Source organism: Globicephala melas, chromosome 1, assembly GCF_963455315.2.
Source record: "Globicephala melas chromosome 1, mGloMel1.2, whole genome shotgun sequence".
NCBI classification, from domain to species: Eukaryota; Metazoa; Chordata; class Mammalia; order Artiodactyla; family Delphinidae; genus Globicephala; species Globicephala melas.
This window is the reverse complement of record NC_083314.1, coordinates 122,301,770-122,322,139: the sequence shown is the minus strand read 5'-3', so window position 1 is coordinate 122,322,139 and position 20,370 is coordinate 122,301,770. Positions and strand designations below refer to the sequence as shown.

The 20,370-nt window shown below is 36.4% G+C and overlaps 1 protein-coding gene across 1 annotated transcript in view; it reads left to right on the top strand.

Moving 5' to 3' along the window:
- MSH4 (mutS homolog 4) overlaps positions 1-20,370 on the top strand; it is a 96,640-nt gene that overhangs the window by 2,318 nt on the left and 73,952 nt on the right. Inside the window, exons 2-7 of the mRNA XM_030865973.2 lie at positions 678-860; positions 6,768-6,928; positions 8,224-8,334; positions 11,372-11,487; positions 12,383-12,556; positions 17,417-17,589. Coding sequence (XP_030721833.1) covers positions 678-860; positions 6,768-6,928; positions 8,224-8,334; positions 11,372-11,487; positions 12,383-12,556; positions 17,417-17,589 — 918 coding nt within the window. The remainder of the gene's footprint in view (positions 1-677; positions 861-6,767; positions 6,929-8,223; positions 8,335-11,371; positions 11,488-12,382; positions 12,557-17,416; positions 17,590-20,370) is intronic.

Below are 20,370 nucleotides of genomic sequence, written 5' to 3'. Positions count from 1 at the left end.
ACAGAGGGAAAAAGGACCTGGCAAAGGAAACTAAAAAGAAGTGGTTTAAGGAGAATCAAGATAGAGAGTTGTCATGGAAATCAAGGGGAAGAGGAGAAAAGAGACCCAATATATACTTTTAAGAACTTCTGCGTGTGCCCACAACATTGTAAATCAACTATACTTCAAGTAAAAAACAAACAAAAAAAACTCCTATGTGCCAAGACACTATGCTAGGCTGTTTATGTACATTCCTTCATATTTTATGACAACCCTATAAAATAGGTAATGTCTTATATCAGCAGGTAAGTAACTAAACAAGGAACTGAATCGAAGTGAGCCTAAAACTACACCAGTTACCTGGGAGGAGACAGTTTCAATGAAGAGGTCAACAGAGGAAAAGATGTGTTATAATTACTATACAAAGAAAATATATCTGGTATATTTGAAGATTAGAAGGTAGTTTGTGATTTTAGCAAGAATAGTCTCAGTCAACTTGTATAAGAAAAAGACATATTAGCAAGCACTTTTCATTATACTTTAGTACAAGATTATTTATCAGTAATGTTAAACTTGTCATAATTTGTTACACTAAAAAATCATTATCAGATGAAGTTTTATAGAGATTATAAGAATTAGTACAACATTGCATAATTTGGAATCTTTAAGAACTGATATTTAATTTTTTTTGAATTTAGATTCATACTTTACAAACAAAAGATCTTATGCAGAAAACACACTTGCATCACATTTTACTCTCGGTACAAGCTCATCCTCTGCGCGAGATAGTAATTATCCTCAAATACTAAAAACTCCATTATCTGCTGGAAATCCCCAGAGACCAGGTTATAAAAGTTGGACACTGCAAATGGAATATTCAGGTAAAGTGAGTGGAATATTGGCCTAATTGATCTTTTGAAACTTTTAAAAATTATATATTAGGGTAGTTAAGTTAATATGAAGTTACTTATAGCTAATATGGAAGACTGAATGATAAATACATCAGTTTAGCCATATCTACAATTTGAAGCTGGATTAATAAGTCTACATAGTTTGTGATATTGTTTGTTAAAAAATGCAGGTCTACATTATTTTATCATTCTGACAAAAAAGGCACAAGAAAGAGAAAGCCCTTCCTTCTATATGTTTGCTTAAATCTAAAAGTTGATCCTGATAATACTATTGAATGACTTTTTAATACTTAAATTTTAGAATTTATCTAAATGTAGATTTTCTTGAGGGGAAAATGGGTGAAATAGGTCTACATGTGTAAACATCTCTTGGTTCAAAGATATATGAATGTATACATTTGCAAAATAATGACAAATTGTTTTTCTGAGTGGTTCTACCAACATACACTCTTACTAGCAATATATGAGCGTTCTTGTTGATCTGTATCCTATCCAGCATTTGGTACTGTCAGACTCCTTAATATTTACCAGTCTAGCAGTTGTAAAATACTACCTAACTATAGTCTGAATTTGCATTTTCCTGGTTATAAATGAGGTTGATTATCTTTTTTAAGTTGTCCATCTTCTTTGCTGGACTATAAACTCCATGAAGACAGAGACTGTAGCAGTGAAGATACAATCTGAAGTAGAACCATACAATTTAAACAGGGAAGATTTAATATAAAGAATTATTAAACTCATAAAAGAGTAACTATAGGATATAAGGAAACTCTATGAGGCACCCTAGGGCTAAGGGGACTCCTAAGAGGTCCTACTTGGAAGTGGCCCCCTTCTGGGTCCCATTTCCAACGCTGGCGTACTGACCTCTTTGGAGAAGGTGAATACTGAATGGCAATTTCAATAGTGACCGCAGATTTGCCAGGCCAGGCAAACAGGAAGCGGGCAGGGTGGGTGAACTACAGCTGATGGCTAGAACATGGCTGTGCAATGGGAGTGGGCTCTGGTGTGGGTTGGAGGCCTGGAGCACACAGTCTCCCTGTTGGGAGGGGTGGTGGCATCAAGAGGACTATGGGAGACAGACTGAATAGAGAGTGAAAAAGCCAAAGGAATTAGTATGGGCAGGAGGCCTGGAATGCAGGATATCTCTGTTGAGAGGGCTGTAAGGTGATTGTTACCGTGCCATGCTGCGGCTGTGTGATTGCCAGAGGACAGCACATTCTGGGTATGTAGCTGGGCACATCACCACCAGATGTCCTCATACCTACACTGCTGACCCAGTGGAAACTGCCAGAGAGCCCTTCATCATGCAAGGTCCCTCCAGTGCCCTCAATTGAGAAAACTTAACATTATGCACACTTTTCTTTTAAACATCTTTATTGGAGTATACATTATGCACACTTTAAAGGAGAAATATACAGCAATTCTGTCCACTGTTGCAGAGCTTACATTGAAGTGTGAATTTGGAGCCGAGTGACAATAAATTGATAACTGGCGTAACTCCTTTGGCTATTCAATGTCCATATATGTCATTCTACACACATTTGGATTCCTTTACAACAACAAAATAACTCTGTGTTTCTACCTAACAGGATGTATACATCTGTACTTAAAAGTGAGGGGGTTCTCACTCTTTCCCAAAATGAGAAGATTCATAGTCCCAACAGTCATTGCATATTAATTATCTCAAATTCAGTCGTGGACCCACTGAATATTGTGTTACTTAAAGACTAAGTTGTAAAGTTAACCTCCAATAACTTATGCATAAATTTTTTAAAAGTGAAAAGAGAGAAAAATGGTTAGTTTATACAAATAAACATGCATATAACAAAGCATAGAGAAAATATCCAAAGCTACTGCAGTTTGTATTTCTTTTTTTTTTTTTTTTGCGGGGGCGGATACACGGGCCCCTCACCGTTGTGGCCTCTCCCGCTGCGGAGCACAGGCCCCGGACGCGCAGGCTCAGCGGCCATGGCTCACGGGCCCAGCCGCTCCGCGGCACGTGGGATCTTCCTGGGCTGGGGCACGAACCCGTGTCCCCCGCATTGGCAGGCGGACTCTCAACCACTGCACCACCAGGGAAGCCCTGCAGTTTGTATTTCTGTAATTGGTCACGAGGTTATAGTTGATATCTATGGCTTCCTTCTTCCACTACCCATTCTATATTTCCCTTACCTGCAGCAATACGGGTGGAATGATCCAGACCTTCATTCCTGAAGGGTCTGAGTCCTTGGTCATTCTGCCTCTTATTGGTTGCTGTAGTTTTCCATTAACATTTACTATTGGAAATACTAAGGGGTGCCTTAGAGCAGGGGTTCCCATCTCCCGGGTCGTGGACCAGTACCTGTCCATGTCCTGTTAGGAACCGGGCCGCACAGCAAGAAGTGAGCGGCAGGTGAGCGAGCGAAGCTTCATGTATATTTACAGCCGCTCCCCATCACTCCCCATCGCTTGCATTACCGCCTGAACCTACCCCCTCCCCCATCCATGGAAAAATTGTCTTCCACGAAACCGGTCCCCAGTGCCAAAAGAGGTTGGGGACCGCTGTCTTAGAGAACCCCCTGGGCTCCATATATAGTCCACTTTGCCTCCATTGTGTATAGCGACATGATATCCCCTTGGCAGTTAGGAGCAACCACCCCATCCATAGATAACCCCTCCCCCCCTTTTTTTTGCCTATTGGTTCAGTAGCATAAATAAGGAGCCTAAAATGGACAGTTGGCAATCTCATCTTCCAATTCAGTGGAATCATTGCTGTGTCACTTGGTGGAACCAATAACCTTGTGGAGACTAAGATCTCCAAATCAGCAGAGCTCAAAGTTGCCAGAATGGGAAGCAGAAATTCTTTGGGTGGGTTGATCGGGATAATAGTGAAGTGAGAATAGCCACTCCTATTTCCTCCTCTTGATTCTTGGACCTGTGTATTCTGGTTATGAGGAATACAGCATCTATGATTCAAAGTATAAACTGCATCCTGTAAGACAGAGCCCCATTCTTTTAGGATATTGTCTTCCAATTGGCATTAAGTCTTCAGTAAGTCATTCTGCCTTTCAGCTAAGCCAGGCATTTCTGTGTGACGGGGTATGTGGTAAAACCAGTTGTTTCAATGGGCCAGAGTCCATTGATGCATTTTTTTCTTTTGCTATGAAGTGAGTTCCTTGATCAGATGCAATACTGTGTGAAATGCCATGATGGTGGATAAGGCACTCTGTAAGTTTATAGATCATGATGCTGGCAGAGGCACTGTGGGCAAGGAAGGCAAATCTGCACCTAAAATGTGTGTTTTTTCCAGTGGGGACAAATATCTGCTCCCTCCTTGATGGAAGAAATCCAGTGTAATCAACCTACCATCAGGTGGTACGTTGTCCCTCTGGGGAATGGTACTGTATAGGGCATTTATGTTGATCTCTGCTGCTGGCCAGCAGAGGGGTTAACCAGGTCAGCCTTCGTAAGAGGAAGTTCACGTTGTTGAGCTGATGCATAGTTTCCATTCTTGCCACCATGGCCACCATGCCACCATGGCCGATTTGTTCATGGGTCTATTAAGGAAACACTGGTGGCTGGGAAAAGAGGCTAATTGACATCATAGGGTGTATCATTTTGTCCACTGTTATCAAGAGTCTCCTTTACAGTGGATGCCCTTTGGTGAGCATTCACATGAGACAAATATTTTCAAAGTCTATGCCCGTTCTAAGAGATCCATCCACATACCTCTTCCCCAACTTTCCTTGTCACTATCTTCCAGTTCTGTTCCTTCCAAGTCCCTGACCATTCAGCTAAACCATTAGCAACTGCTTATGAATGAGTCTAAGTCTGTACTTCTGGTTATCTTTCATTCCAGACAAGCCAGACAAGGTGGAGAACCAAATGTACTGCTCAAAGTTCTGCCCAAATGAGATCAAAATGAACTAAACAACTCAAAAAGTTAGAAGAAAATAGTAGTGAATATCAAATGTCTCAATGAAGGAGGAGTTTCGTAGCAGAAAAGTAATGGAAGAAATTATAAAGGAAAAGACTTTCTATACAAAAACAAAAATCTTTGTGACATCAAAAATAGCAAGATTAGTAGCAACTATAAGTTGTTGTCATTGATTTACAAGATTCTCAAAGAAACAGGTTGAAAAACATTCAGACCTAGTAAAAATTGTGCAAAAAGGATGTAAACATCTAAAATATAGAAAACAAATGGATATATTAAGTGAAGTTCAATTTTGATAGTAATTAAAAAAAATACACATTTAAAGCACCAGTCCATTAAACTAGCTAATAACAACAATAATAATACATTGCAGAAGTTAGTAATGGTAAGGATTCAGTAAGATTGGTTTTTCTCATATATTGATGATGGAATTAAAAGTTGGTACAATCCTGAAAAGAAATGTGGGAATATATGTGAGATCCTTTAAAAGTGATGGTTTTCCTTTTTTCAGTAATTTGACTTATAAGGAGCCAATTTAGGGAAATAATAAGAGACCCAGAAAAAAGCTTTATGTACTATGATGCTTATTTTAGTATTACTTATAACAGAGGGATAACAGTGTAAATGTTCTTTTAAAGTTTAAGGGAGATGTCTTCTGTGTGTACTGAACTTCCAAGTACTGAAACTTGATATTAAGTTTCCAGTTAAGAATGGGAAGGTCATATTCAATTGCAGAACTTAAATTGACTTCTATAGATCTAATATAAACTCAATCACCATGTATAACAAGGCTTTAATGGCAAAAAACGTTCTGAGATCTAGACACAATAGATTTTTAAATGAACTCTTTAAGTTGCCTACTGACTAAAATAGCATAAATGTAAAAATAATTTTGTAGGTGTTACAACAGAATAGAAAAGAAAAAAGGATTCTAGATTAGGGAGGGTGAGGAGGGGAGAAAAGGTGTATTGAAAGGTTGCAAAGGGGATGAAAGACAATTTTGCTTCTTTGAAAATAAAATTTTAGGTATGTTTAGTAGTCTGACTTTTTGTTATCCATGAATAATGCCTTATAATTTCAAATACTTTATAAAACCCTTCTATATTATGTTTACTTCTTATATAACAACTTTGTTAAAAAGGTTTGGTATTTCCACTTTACAGATAAAGAAATGGTAAATTTAGAAAGGTTAAACTACTTACCTGAATATTTATGGTTTGTCAGGCATAGATCTCAAAATCACTAATATATGTAGTGGTTAAGAGCACCAGGTCTGGAACCAGGCTGCCTGTATACAAGTTCTACCAGTTCCATTCATGCTTCAGTCTCCTGGAAAGCAAATGGAGAAAATAATGATGTCTGTTGATAGAATCATGAGAAGTAAAGTTAATTCAAGTAAAGAACTTGGAACATTCTTGGCACATTAATAAAATATCCAACATTACACAGATATCTCATAAATGGAGTTTATAGTCATATAATGTTTTATACTTTATAAAATGCATTGATATATATTATTATCCCATTTGAGCGTTTCAGCTACCTCTTGAGTTAGGTAGGGCAGGTATTAACATTATATTTTGTGATATATGATTATTTATTATGAAATAATTTGCTCAAATTCATATAGCTCTCAAATGACAAGGTAAGATAAATAATATGTTTTCTGATCACAAATTTAGTGTTTCTTTATGACTTCATTCCATTCCAATAAAATGAAAAATAAGACAATGTATAAGTTTATTATTTCTAAATGTGAAGTTAAGTTTTGGCAAAATAGAGAATTAACATTTTTATTTGGTCTGGATATATGGAAAGATATATTTTGATGAGCAAAATGAGACTTTTTTTCTTGGATAGTAATAGCTGTATCCTAGACTTGGTGCTTTGAGATTTTATGAGAAAGAACTAGAAAGTATTGTTAATGTTTATACATTTTTTTAAAAATTTTTTTTTAATAGCTACATCCTCATCTGCAGTTTCTGCACACTCTCCATCAGTTATTGTAGCTGTTGTAGAAGGGAGAGGACTTGCCAGAGGTGAAATAGGAATGGCAAGTATTGATTTAAAAAGCCCACAAATTATATTATCTCAGTTTGCAGACAACACAACATATGCAAAGGTAAGTATTTATACTCCTAGAAAATGGTTCATCTAGAGGGCACTTTGCAGATTTTCAAGTCAGTGCTTTCCTAATTGATTTACTTTTTGGTAGAATAATGGTTATTCATTATTGCACCAATGTAGGTTACTCTGAATTACAATAAAGTTTTACATCTGATTTTAATTTTTTAATATTATTTTGTTCTAAAATAACATGTTTTGGTGTTACTTAAATATTCCAAATTACTATTAATATTAGTTTCTAAAATTAATATCTTCAAATTAATAAATCTTGGACTCATTCCAAAGATAAAATATGTAATAATGCTATCTCCAGAAGGTTGTTTCCACTGAACTGTATTTGAATTTTATTTTCTAGAGCTAAGGGAGACTGGTGTCTTAGACCAGTCATAATTTAAGTCTCTCAACTTCTTGCCTTCACTTCCTATCACTCATCATTAACTTGGGCCACTGGCCTGTTGTTATGGGAATTTGTGTGACTTATCAGGTAGAGGTAGTCTACTCCTAATTCAAAAAAGGTATTTGACCCCATTACTATTATTAAAACATATTAAATGCTATGTTATTTTTAATGTTTTATTCTTTATTTCTTTCCCTAATTCCCCTTTATGGTTCCCAGTATGTAGACTTCCTTTCCCTACCTAATAATTAATTTTTTAATATACCTAACAACCTAAATGATATTAGTACTGCATATCTGGGTATTTCACATTTCTATGCAATTTAAAAAGAATAGGATAAAAGTTTTTTTAAAAAACGGGAATGTTCAGTATATTGATAAAGTATTTCTGTGTCTAGAATAGTTCTAAGAAATGCATCTTAGACTGTGAAAAGCATCAGTCATAAAGCAGATGTTTCTCATCTGTGTTTCTGTACTTTTCAACTTCTGAGCTGTACCCGTGTGGCCATATTGATTGAATCACCATAGTTATGCTATTGAATGTTTATGTTTTTCATGGAGATGAATAAAATACCGAGTAGATGAATTTATTAAAAAAAATTTTTTTAGGAATACATATTTGATATGTTCAAATTATTTGGGGGCTTAGAGCTGATACAAACTATTGTGAGTAAAATATAGCCTATGCTTATGATAATATTTTGTATTTATAATTTTATAGGATGTATGTTTGACATATTACCATTAGAAGTATATTTAATTGAAACATATAATTAGAACAGTTGTGATTTTGTATGTCTCTGACTTAATTTTATCTCTCAGAAAAATACGAAACTTTTTTGGTTTTAGAGAATCCTAAGCTTACATTTAAGAAATTATTCAAACAATTTTAGGTGATCACTAAACTCAAAATTTTATCACCTTTGGAAATAATAATGTCAAATACTGCTTGTGTTGTGGGGAATTCAACCAAGTTGTTTACTCTCATCACAGAAAATTTCAAGGTAAGTGATTTTTATTCTCAGTAGTAACATTCAAGATTGTCTTATTTAAAATCCATTTTATAATATCATCCTAAAGAATAATAATTTGGGTATCTTTACCCTAAAGTACTCACTAAGTACAAATCCTAAGCTTAGGGACTATTAATACATACAATAAAAATGACAAGGAATTCACTTATTTGATTTGGTACCCTTGATATACTTTGCAAAAAAGGAAAATCTTTTAGGTAATAAGGAGGTTTCCCAGAGTATACAGGAAGCAGACACTTAGAGAAAGCATGGATTTCCTTAGGTATAGCTTCCTGGAAAGTACTTATTGTGCTGCCAGACTGGTTGAAAGTGAAGTTCTTATTCTTCTAGGGGATAGCAACTATCAGCAAGTACTTTTTCTTTTGGAGAATTTGATTTATATTATAGAATTGTTACAGCTTCCCCTGGCAACACATACTGTCTCACCGTCTGTGGGACTGTGACAGGGAAGTGCTCTGGAACCTTATCCAGCCAACACTCTCCCTCTCAGTAAGGGCCTGTCTACCATGTGGTTTATTTCTTCCCTTTAGCACATCTCCCTGATTTGTGGAATGGAGGCTGTGGTTCTGAACCAAGTAGGCAGCATTGCAGTTAGAATAGTTCTTGAGGAGTGCAAATTATTTTCAGAATATTATATTTCATTGTAGACTTAATCTTTAACACATTTGAAACCAAGTTGAGATTATGGTCCAATGAGTTCTTTATAGTTCTTAATATATTCAGCATCTACAGTCATATAAGATTTCTTGTGCTCTTAGAGATCCATTGTAGCTCAACTGTCTTTGACTCATTGCCAGAAATGGTTCCTATTGTAAACCTATTGTCTCTATTAGACAGGACTCTTTATCTCTTTCATTCATGACTTTAGACTTCTTTTCATCACCCTTATTTATGTATACCTTTCCATATACCTTCATTATTTTGTATTGATTAAGCATTCTAAGTCCTTTGGTTGTGAATAACAGAAATTCAACTTAAAGTAGCTTAAGTGAAAAGGTACATTTGTTGGCTTATGTAACTGGGAAGCCAAATGGTTGGATAGATCCTATCCTTACTCTCATCTCTACTGCCATCTTTCTGTGAGGTTTAATAAAATGATTGCTCATGGCTCCAGGCTGATGTCAACTCAGCTTAGTCAACTGAGAGTAAAAACTAACTTCTTCCTTCCAGTGTCCACATATGAATTCAAGAGAAGGACCCTGACTGTTCCTGCTTTGTTCATGTTCCCACATGTTAGATTAATCACTGTTTCTGGGGGTAAAAGCACTATGATTGATTAATCCCAGGTCATTTGCTTTTTGCTGTGGGGCACAGAGTACTGTAATTGACAGTCCTACATGGACAGAACAACATAGAATGTGGGATAGATGAATCCTCCAAAGGCGAAAACAACCTACATTTACTACGCTTGAGATGTAAGGCAATATAGCATAGTGCTTAAGAGTAAAGGAGCTAGGGACTTCCCTGGTGGCGCAGTGGTTAAGAATCCGCCTGCCAGTGCAGGAGACACAGGTTTGAGCCCTGGTCCGGGAACATCCCACATGCCATGGAGCAGCTAAGCCCGTGCGCCACAACTACTGAACCTGCGCTCTAGAGCCTGCACGCCGAAACTGCTGAGCCCGCGTGCTACAACTACTGAAGCCCGCGTGCCTACTACCCGTGCTCCACAGTAAGAGAATCCACCGCAATGAGAAGCCAGCGCACCACAACGAAGAGTAGCCCCCGCTCGCCACAACTAGGGGAAGCACGTGGGCGGCAACGAAGACCCAGCGCAGCCCAAAATAAATAAATACATAAATAAATAAATTAAAAAAAGAAAAAGAATAGAGGAGCTATACTGTTGTGGTCTCAAATCCTGATTCTAAATGACTGTGTGCAAATTAAGTTAACCTCTCTAAGTTTCAGTTTTTATTCGTCAGTAAAATAGGGACAATAATAGTATCTACCTCCTAGAGAATTAATATATAAGGTAATCAGAAATGGTCTCACTGATGAGGTTACATTTGGGCAAAGTCCTGATAGGAGTGAGAGAGAGAGCCATAGAAATATTTGATATAAAAGCATTATAAACAGGGGAAAATCAATGTTATTGTTATCATTATTATCACACTTACCATAAAAAGACCTCAGTTAAATAAGAAGCAATATGAAGTGTAAGGAACATGGACTTTTTAGTCAAAGAAATCCAAATTCAAGTCTCAGCTCTGGAACATATCAATTGTATATTAGAAAAATTGCTTGACTTCTCAGAATTTGACTTAGAGGAAGATTGTACTTAATATTGATACAAAACTTACATCATACGGTTATTGGGAGGATTAAATGAGATAACTCTTCAAACAATCTTGGCACATAACAAATTCCCTACCTGTTTATGACTTTTTTTTGCAGCCTTGCAGCTCTTTCATGGTCCATTGTTATTATATTATTAATACCTTTCTTACCTATTACTTTTATTCAAAGTAGGCAGACCTTGTACTCTGCAGCTGCATGCATTTTTTTTTTTGCTCTTTTAAAAAAAGTTCCATTATCTGCTTTTCTTTATTCTATAAATTAAATTCACCTTATGTAGATAGCATTTCATAGATTTGATAGCTGGAATTGGTATTTTTGGCTTCCCCAGCTAGTGTATTACAAAGATTTACCCTCTCTAAATTATGATAGTGTATATGAGGCTGAATGTAAAACCTTTGTTGCTGTTGTTGCTGTAGAATAAAATTAGTAGAAGTCAGAGACTCTCATGTTTATTTTTTATTTACTTAAATTTCATGTAAATATGGCTTAATAAGAGCTACAGACTGCTATAATTCACTTAGCAAGACAGACCATCATTCTTTTTGTAAATAAGAAAACTTCTTATTTAACTCTAGAAAATAATAAATAATGAAAAATAAACTTTATTCAATATTTAAGTCATCTACCCATGTATGAGCATGTATTTAAGAAAGCAGCTTTGGGCAAGTGCATGAAACTTAAAATTTATTTTGAAATTAAAAATTCTTTTCAGAACGTTAATTTCACTACTATCCAAAGGAAATACTTCAATGAAACAAAAGGATTAGAGTACATTGAACAATTATGCATAACAGAATTCAGCACTGTCCTAATGGAGGTTCAATCCAAGTAAGTTAAAATTTAGGGCAAGTAGTAAATCTCTGGTGTGTATTCCAGGACGGAAAGGTCTTTTGTGTGTTTTATTCTTTGCTATATTCCCTACCACCTAGAAAAGTGCCTGGCTTATAAAATACACTCAGTAATTATTGAAATAGTAAAATAGTTAACTAAAATTTATATACAAGGCATATCTTGCTAACTAAACTTTTATGGAATTTCTCCAAATTAGTCATAATCTACTGCCTTAATGGTTCCTGCTCACTTTACTTTGAATTGAAAAGCTCAAGTAGCTACAGCAAACTAGAAGTGTGAGGGTACAGAAGTGAAACACAGTTAAAGCTGTGTTCCTGTTACTTCATACCTTTACTCCTTCAGAATGAGACAGGGAATGATATTTTTGGAATGGATATTTCTTATAACATGCTGAACAGATACTTACTTTGAGCCAGGTTGGACAACTTGTTCGCTCAGTTAATCATGACGACTACTGTCACCGAGATCAAAACAGGCTTTCCTAAACATTGGGACCTCCTGACTGTACCTTTACAACTCTCAGACTTTTTCAACATTATTTGAATGTGTACTTAGAATGGTACATCAAAAATTGACACAAATTACCATTGAATGTTGACTTCTAACATGTGACCTATTGGGAGTCTAATATCCCTTAAGTCTCAGACTTTAGAAAATTGTCTCTTTTTATCAACTTTTATGTTTTAGAGGTAATTTAACTAGTTATCAAAAATCAGGAACACTTGGTGTGCTTTTTCCCTTTGATTTTAAGCAATGCTATGCAAATATTTACAATTTTGCTAATATTAAAGTGAAATAAATGTTTTCTTTTATAGCAATACTTTTTTTTATTCCAAAGATTTATAGTGATGTATCTTCGGTCACTTTACAGGTATTACTGCCTTGCAGCTGTTGCAGCTTTATTAAAATATGTTGAATTTATTCAAAATTCAGTTTATGCACCAAAATCGCTGAAGATTTGTTTCCAGGGTAGTGAACAGACAGCTATGATAGATTCATCATCAACCCAAAACCTTGAATTAATAATTAATAATCAAGACTCTAGGTAAGATCATCTATTTTTTTCTTAGAAAATGTATCAGTATATTATGTCATATTTTTCTATGAATAGTTACTTTGCATTTCTTTAAATTGTTCGATGGAGAAATATTGAATAAACATATTTTTAATCCTTATACCATTGTTGGTGAGCTGCTCAGATGTTTCACCAAAATCAGGTTTTAAAAATATATTTGTACTAAACAAGAAAAAAAAAGTAACAACCCATTTCAAAACTAGGTAGAAGACTTGAGCAGACATTTCTCCAAAGAAGATATACAGAGGTTCAATAAGCACTTAAGAAGTTGCTCAACGTCACTAGTCATTAGGGAAATGCAAATCAAAACCACAATTACCACTTCACACCCATTAGGATGGTTATTATTAAGTAAATGGAAAATAATTGTTGGTGAGGCTATGGAGAAATTAGAATCCTAATCCATTTATGGTGGGAATGTACAATGGTGCATTCACTTTGGAAAACCACATGGTGGTTCCTCAAAAAGTTAAACATAGCATTACCATATGATCCAGACATTCTACTTCTTGGTATATACCTAAAAGAATTGAGAATGGGGACTCAAACAGATACTTGCACACAAATATTCATAGCAGCATTATTCATAGTAGCCAAAATGTGGAAACAAACCAGATGTCCATCGATGAGTGACTGATAAAATAAGATGTATACAGATAAGGTGTATACAAACAGTGGAATATCATTCGGCCTTAAAAAGGAATGAAATTCTGATACATGCCACGAGATGTATGAACCTTGAAAACATCATGTTAAGTGAAATATGCCAGACACAAAAGGAAGAATATTTTATGATTCCATTATATGAAGTACCTAGAATAGGCAAATTTATAGAGACAGAAAGTAGGTTACCAGGGGCTGGGGGAAGTGGGGAATGGGAGAGTTATTGTTTAATGGATTCAGAGTTTCTGTTTGGGATGATGAGAAATGAATGATGGTAATGGTTGCACAATATTGCAAGTGTACCTAATGACACTGACTTGTGTGCTTAATATGGTTAAAATGCTAAAGTTTGTGTTTTATATGTTTTACCATAATAAAAAAAATTGTGTGCAGAATACTACAAAGTTAAAATAACAAGTTTTAAAAGCATTAAATACAGGAAATTCAAGGGGGCTACATAATCATTTGAGAAGGTGAAAATAGTTGAATCAACTTGGTCTTTGTGTATGACTAGATTGCTCGTTTTATTGGTTTATTGTTAGCTTTAGAGGAATATTTATGGTAAGCATGAATAAGAGCGAGAGTGGGAGATTGCCCATGTGTGTGCACACACACACACCAACACACAGTGTTTATAAGATTTCATAGTGGTTGGGATACCTAAACTAGAATCAAAATGTTATTAGAAGATAATGTAATCAACCTGTGGTGGTGCTTATAGTAGGCATAAACCTATATAGTTTAATATGGGTTCAATTTGGTACAAAGAATTAGTGAGTAATGGTTTTTCTCCTTGAGGAATTAGTCTAAAGGAGGAGATGCATAGTATCATAGTATCATTAACATGTACTAAGTACATCAGGCCCTCCGTAGCCTAGGGACCCACAGTTGGTTGAATCCACAGATATGGAACCTGTGGATATGGAGGGCCCACCGTAGTAGGCCACTTTATATAAGGGACTTAAGCATCCTTGGATTTTGGTATCCGCTAGAGGTCTTAGAATCAATCCCCTACAGGTACCAAGGGACAACTGTATAGTGATATGAAACTTTGCATAAAAAAATGATGGGATCATAGCAGAGAAAGAAAGTTAACTGGGCTTAGTTAAGGAGTAAAAGGGGAGTAATTAGAAAAGGCTTTCTAGAGAAGATAATACCTGACATGAGGGTTTTTTTTCCCTGATATGAGGTTTGAAGTATAAATAGAAGTTATCCATGGGCTTCCCTGGTGGCACAGTGGTTAAGAATCCACCTGCCAATGCAGGGGACACAGGTTCAAGCGCTGGCCCGGGAAGATCCCACATGCTGTGGAGCAACTAAGCCCGTGCACCACAACTACTGAGCCAGCGCTCTAAAGCCCACGAGCCACAACTACTGAAGCCCACGTTCCTAGAGCCCATGCTCCACAACAAGAGAAGCCACTGCAACGAGAAGCCCGTGCACCACAACGAAGAGTAGCCCCTGCTTGCCGCAACTAGAGAAAAGCCCACACGCAGCAACGAAGACCCAATGCAGCCAAAAATAAATAAATAAATAATTTTTTAAAAAAGAAGTTATCCAGATTAAGAAGTAGAAAAGGTAGTAAGACAGTGAATAACAAAGTCTTGAAAGCATGATTTTCAATATAGCAATATGGTATGTGCAAGGAAACCATAAGCTATTTACTTTGGTAAAGTACAAGTTGGGAGTAAGTAAGCTTGGAGTAAAATCTCAGCTTTCAGTACTTAACTATAACTTTGGATATCAATGAAACGGATAAACTTAAAATAATCATAAATTTTAGTATTAAGAGTACTGAACAGAATAAAGAGTACTTTATACAATTGAAACCCTAAGGTGCTCACTGCCAATTTCAGAGCCATAGTGTTTAAGTATTTCGGTCACTTTGTGTGCTCTTATCTTGACTTCACTTTTAATTATGTGAAATCTCCAGACATTATTTACAGTTACAAACTTAGAAACCTATAATATCTAATTTTTTTAATTATTTACTTTAATCATCAAGAACAGTTTCGATCTATCTAGGTACTGTTGGCACTACTTTTAGTAAAGGTAAGAATAGTACTGTGTATACTATTTGTCATTGTCAGTGTAGTGACCTCAACACCTTTGTAGTTCCACTGAATAATGATGGTCTAAAATTATAACGTTTTAAAGGAGTTTATAATTAATTGTAATTATTCCTTTTCAGCTTAGTGAATAAATAATATTTTTTCTATTGCTAGGAAAAAAGGGATAAAATAATATCTGGATAAAGTACTCTGTCATTGACTTTCTAAATTAAAATAACGTGGGGTAATGTAGACAGTCAATAACCAAGGCTAGTAATTATTACAAAGGGTTTCGTACTCAGTTTTACTTTGTCACATTTCACAGTTAATCATTGTTTACCATTATCATTGTCAAACGTTGCTTGAGTTCCTGCTATATATTAAATGATAGGATATTTGACCTCCAAGAGTTCATATTATAGTTGAAAGAAGCAATTGAGGTCTTTTCACAGACTTGAACCAAAGAATATTAGGTTAAAAGATGGGCATGCTATCTACTGAACTGTCTGAATAGCTCTAATGCATCTATAGATTTGTTACTTGTTCAGCATACTGTTTCACCCATTGATTTCTATAGCAAATGGCAGATTTAGGTATGCTCCCCACCTCCTTTGTTCCTGCAGAAGACAAGTTCTCAAAATTGTGCCTGTGACTTACCTATGATGACCCCCACTCCCAGCCAGGACTTGATTTGAATAGTTCCCTAAAAATTTGTTTAAATTGATATACCAAAAATTTGGCAGTCTGATTACTTGAGTCATTTTTATTTCCTTTCCTCTCTTAACCCAGATTCAATATGTCAGTAAATCCTCCTGACTCAACCTTTAGAGTACATACATATTCTGGATCACTTCTTAGCATTTCCCGTGCTACAACCCTAACCCATACCTCCATCATTTTAACCTAGACTACTGTATAGTGTAATAGCCCCTAACTCGTCTCTCTGCTTTCTTCCCCTCCTGCAATTAGTCTATTCTCAACCTAGTGGCCAGAGTGTGATCCTTTTAAACCAGAAATTAGATCTTAGAACTTTCCTGCTTAAAATCTTCCAGAGCTCCTTTTATATTTAGAATATAATTCAGACTCTTTACCGTGGCCTACAAGGACTTATGTGTTCTGGTCTCTTTCAACTTCTTCATTCATCTCCCTTAATTCTTACCCTCACTTGCAGTGCTCCACCAACTTTGGTCTTCTTTCTGGTTCTGGAGCCAGAAAGACTACCTGGGCTTAAATTGCTGTTCTGTTTTGCCCTTTTAAACAGTAACTCTTTTCTTGTTCACTTATTTGGAAACCTTGGGCAAGTTACTTAATTTCTTTGTGTTTCAGTTTCTTCCCTTGTAAAATGTTAATAATAGCATCTATCTCATACCATCATTGTTAGAATTAAGTAAGTCAATATATGTAAAGTGCTTAGAATAAGGCCTGGCACATACTTTGTGTACACTATATGTGAGCTATACTCACCATCAATTGTCATCATTATTCCCATCTCATCATCATCTTGGCATGGATGCCTTCTTAACTCAACTGCCGAATATACATACAGGTCTTTCTCAACCAACCTAACTAAATCAACCCTCCTGGTCATTCTCTGTACAGTTCTGTTTGTTTGTTTGTTTTTAACAGTTTCTGTACCTGGTATTATTTTCTTTCTTTCTCTTTTACTTATAATTCTCTAACTTCTTAAGTTAGAACAGAGTGATTATATTACTCATTTTATCAGTGTAAAAGTTCTCCCCTTAAGGATGTGTTGTTGATATCTTGCTATTATTGATGGAATGCCATGGACTAGAATATTTTATATTAGTCTGAGTATTGTTAACTGATCTATGAAAAAAGCCATTAACTCATTAACTAAATGCAAGAAGATTCTGTCGATCTTGTTAATCAAAGTGTGCTTCACTGACTGACAGCACACCTGAGAGTGTATTTGAAACGTAGATTCTCAAGCCTCATCCCAGACCTACTGAATCAGAATCCTCATGTGATTTGTATGCATATTAAAGTTTGAGAATCACTACCGTAGATTATAGGATTATTTTAAAAGTTAAATTACAGTTTTATTGGATTTTCCTTAGTATACTTAATGAAATTTTCCTAACTTGTGTTTTTAAAGGAGCAGTCACACACTCTTTGGTGTTCTAAATTACACTAAGACTCCTGGAGGAAGTAGAAGACTTCGTTCTAATATATTAGAACCTCTAATTGATGTTGAAACCATTAACATGAGGTTAGATTGTGTTCAAGAACTGCTTCAAGATGAGGAACTCTTTTTTGGACTTCAGTCAGGTAAATGAATATCATCTACTTTTACAAATACAATTTTTTTTTTTGCGGTACGCGGGCCTCTCACTGCTGCGGCCTCTCCTGTTGCGGAGCACAGGCTCCGGACACGCAGGCTCAGCGGACATGGCTCACAGGCCCAGCCACTCCGCGGCATGTGGAATCCTCCCAGACCGGGGCACGAACCCTTGTCCCCTGCATCCGCAGGTGGACTCCCAACCACTGCGCCACCAGGGAAGCCCAAATACAAATTTTTTAACAAAATACATTGTCTTCTTAAAAGGATACCAGTCCTGTTGGATTAAGGCTCATCCTAATGACCTTATCTTAACTTGATGATATCAGCAAAGGTCTAATTTCCAAGTGATATCACATTCAGATACTAGGGTTTAGGATTTCAAAGTTTCTTTTTGGGGGATACAATCCAACTCATAACATGAGGAAGAGAATTGCCCTTGGCATCTGTTCACTGGCATGGCAGTGCAATTTTCTTTTTAAATCTGTAGGTGGAGGGGCAGTTTATATGCACTGATCCGAGTCCAATTCCTGGTTTCTAGCAACTTGATCTGTCTTCCATAACCTCACTTCCCCAACCTCCCCTCCTGTTGCTCTGGAGGTCTAAACGGAAGTGGTACTTGAAAATCTAGAAGGCATTTACAGCCTTTAGGTTTTCCTAAGTCCAATTCTAAATACCTTTTAATTAGTATAATTTCTTCAAAATTCTGACATTATACTGACTGTGACTCTGCATTTCCAATGTTGTTTTGTATATTCATTTTTTTCTATATATTCCTGTGTATTTTGTGAGGCTTTGGGAAAGGTACAAAAAGGCCACTTTTTAACTGGTCAGCCTTGTTCACAGCAACACCTTATCTCTCTTCTTCCATTAAACATCTTGCTGAAAACAAATTTTCTGCACACACTATCTTCTGTTCATCACTACGTCTTAATCAATCAGTCTTGTTTCTGTGCTCACTCCTGCACTGAGACTGCTCTTGTCAAGGTCACTATAGCAGATATTGTTGGTTCTCTGTCCAGATCTTCTTGGGTCTCTTTTACCTTTCTTTGTGCCCCTTTTCCCTGCTATGTGTGCTTTTGCTTCTAATGGCCTGTACCTGGACTCTCTTTAGAGGCCTGCCCTCAGGCTATTTGAGGGCTTTGCTCTCAGGCACGGAGTGCCAAAAGTGCCTTGTGGACCTTAAATGACTGAATGTTGTGGGAGTATGAAAGCCCAGCTGTCTCACACTGTTTTGGCAAAAACCATGAATGTAACTTAAAGTCCACAAGCCTTCTACAGGATCGGTTGAAGTTACCTTCCATAGGACTTTGCCTGAAATTATACTTTTGTTTGGCTTTTTTTCTCTTTCCTGTCCTTCTTGTCTTCTTTATTGGTTTCTCGTGGAAGCAAATTCTTAATATATTACTTGCACATGAATCTTCATCTCAGCCTCTGCTTCTGGAGCACCCAGCCTAAAACATTCACCCATAGTCTCATTGTTTTTAAATTTAATGGACACATATTAGTTCTCCTATTTGAAATCCAACTTCTTTGGTGCTGCCAAAAATCTCTCCTTATTGAATTACTGCCTTTCTTTGCTTCTGTGATTATACAGTTTCCTAGTTTTCTTCCTATTTCTTTGGAGTTTCCTTTTTTTAAAGCTCTGTCACTCATTTCTTTAACAAGTTTATGACTATCCAGTCAAAACCAATGGGGTATCTCCCTTGTAATGTTATCTTTACTATTTCCAAATAGACTACAGGACTGTATACTGTCTTGGAATGTCTTCAGAAAGCTCTGTCATTGATCAGGTAACAGAGTAAAAACCCCAGAGTCCTTTCTTTCAAATGGAAGTGAGAATGACTTCTGAGTCTTCTTTTTAGGCTTGTTTTCCTTTGCTCATTCCCTAAATGCTATGGCTCTTCAAAGGTATGTCCTGGGTTGTCTTTTTACCCCGTATATTCTTATATGATTTACCCACCTTCTTGGTCTTATAATTATCATTCACGTATTCGTAACTTCCAAATTTACATCTCATGTGCAGATATCTCTATAGACCTTCAGCCCCATATATCTTATTGCCTACTGAGCACTTATTAGATGTTCCTTAATCACCTCACATTTAATGTGTCCAAACTGTGCCATCTTCCCTTCTAAATCAATCCCTTCTGATTTCAGAGAATAGCTCTACATCCAAGCTGTTTACCAAACCAGATACCTGGAAGTCATTCTTGACACTTCCCTTCCCTGAAATTAATCATCAAATTTTGCAAAGTCTCTTTTCTATATATCTCTTGCATGTTTAGCTTCTATTCCCAATGCTGCTGCTCCAGCCTGGGGTACCATTTATCTATAATCTGATTTATTGCAGCAGCCTTCTGTTTGGCTTCCTCCTCCAGTCTTGTTCTTTACAGTCTCTTCTCTATATGAGAGCCTGAGAGATGTTTTGAAAATATAAATCTGAGCATATTACTCTTCATTAGTTTCTTGTTGTTGATGTAACAAAGTACCACAAATTTAGTGGCTTAAAACAACATGAATTTATTATCTTACAGTTCTGGAAGTCAGAAATCAGTTTTGCTGGGCTAAAATCAATGTGTTAGCAGGTCCACCGTTTCTTCTGGAGGCTCTAGGGGCAAAACTGTTTCCTTGCCTTTCCAGTTTCTAGAGGTCATCTACATTCCTTGGCTTATGGCCCTTCCTCCATCTTCAAAGCCAGCAGAATAGTTTCTTCTCTACTTTCTGACCTCTGCTTTTGTCCTTATATCTTCTCTCTTTGACTGATCCTC